The sequence below is a fragment of the Bison bison genome, unplaced genomic scaffold, assembly GCF_000754665.1.
Source record: "Bison bison bison isolate TAMUID 2011002044 unplaced genomic scaffold, Bison_UMD1.0 scf7180017862158, whole genome shotgun sequence".
In the NCBI taxonomy this organism is placed as follows: domain Eukaryota; kingdom Metazoa; phylum Chordata; class Mammalia; order Artiodactyla; family Bovidae; genus Bison; species Bison bison.
The window spans coordinates 1,394,879-1,396,467 of NW_011492730.1; the positions used below are offsets into that span (position 1 = coordinate 1,394,879).

Genomic DNA, 1,589 nt, shown 5'->3' on the forward strand with positions numbered 1-1,589 from the left:
GGGGCAGGGAGTGGAGGGTCTCTCTGGGAGCCTCAGGACTAAGCTCGGCCTGAGAGCTTGGAGTCTGGGCTTTGTTGAGCTGGGAGGATGGACATTCACTGCTCAGCCTCACTGTGTCTGCTCCTAGATTGACATAGAGATCAATGGCGACGCTGTGGATCTCCACATGAAGTTGGGTGACAACGGGGAAGCCTTCTTTGTAGAGGAAACGGAAGAGGAGTATGTAAGTCCTGGGGGCGGGCCACGCTTGCCGCGCACTCGTGGATGGTCACTGCTGGCTAGATGAGCTTTCACTTTGGGCTGTGGGAAGGGAGCTGGAGCCGGAGGAACTCCCCCCACCCCCAGCCCTGAGGTCCAGGCTGCCCACGTGCGAAGGCCCTGGCACGGCCCCCTGAGCGCCCTGTGACTTTCTCAGGTGGTGCCTGCACAGTTCACACCTTGGCCTGAGCACGCTCAACTCCACCCGAGTCATCACAGATGCACAGCAGGCTGCGTCTGCATGTGGACACGTGACCTTTGAACTTGCTAACGCGTTTGAGGTTTCTGTTGGGGACATTACATCCCGATCCTTGATAGTGAGGTGCATTAGTTTATTATGATCTGGGAGATGTGACTAATTGGCCTCTGCCCTTTATGTGTGATTGTTGCGTGTTTGGCCTCTTTCAGCGAGAGCACAGCTGACCCCCTTCCCTGTGTATCCACTGATGTGAATATGTCTAAGCTGCTCCTGATTGATTTAAGGTGGATCTTCTTACAACTTCTTAGGGGGCATCATTAAGTCTTTCATTGTGGAGAATAAAATCTCAGAGCAAAAACGATAGCTTCAAATTATTAAGGACAGAGAGCTACTTTTTTTGGTTTGTGAAGATGAACTGCTAGCTTGATGCCATAAATTCCCAAAAGAAAACAACAGTGGAATGAGATTGTTCATCATTGTTCACTCGGGGCTGGCAGCGTCAGTACTGTGTGGAAGGCAGCAGGGACCAGTGATTATGAAGGGGAACCTACCAGACCGGTGTTCCTCCTCGTATTTTAATTACTTGTTTTCATGTTGTCTTATTTGCATTTACTTGCCCTGGAGAAAAAATTTCCCTATCAGAGACACAGGCGAAAGGCAGAAAGAAGCAGTGAGTTATCACGAGAATGAACATCTCTGATGTAACCTGTCGCGCTGACGAGGCTCCCTGTAAATCTGGCAGTGAGAGGACTGGGTGCTGAGAGTCTGCTGCCTGCCTCACATGTCACTTCTCATGATTCCACTTAGAACTGCTCAGCAGAGTGTCAGCTTTCCAGCCTTTTTTTTTCTATTCCGCATATGACCCAGTTGGTCAGATTTTCTTTAGCATAATGTGCTTTTCTTTAAAAATTACAAATTGCAGTTCATCCAACAACACTAGAATCACTGCTGTCCACACAGACCGAGAAGAGAAGCCCCGCTTTCCAGCGGCTCCTGGTTTAAAGAGGGATAAACATTACCAGGATCCCTCTGGCCTCCACTTTCTGACCTTTTGTTTCTCCTGCTGTTGTTATCAACACCCCCGCTGAGTCAGAAGTTCTAGACCGAGCATCGTCCTTTCCATCACTGCATG

The 1,589-nt window shown here is 49.7% G+C and overlaps 1 protein-coding gene across 5 annotated transcripts in view; it reads left to right on the plus strand.

Annotated features, from left to right (window-relative positions):
• LPIN2 (lipin 2) overlaps nt 1-1,589 on the plus strand; it is a 73,550-nt gene that overhangs the window by 50,881 nt on the left and 21,080 nt on the right. For all 5 annotated transcript variants that reach the window (XM_010832723.1, XM_010832719.1, XM_010832720.1 and 2 more), the window contains exon 3: nt 128-223. In XM_010832723.1, coding sequence (XP_010831025.1) covers nt 128-223 — 96 coding nt within the window. The remainder of the gene's footprint in view (nt 1-127; nt 224-1,589) is intronic.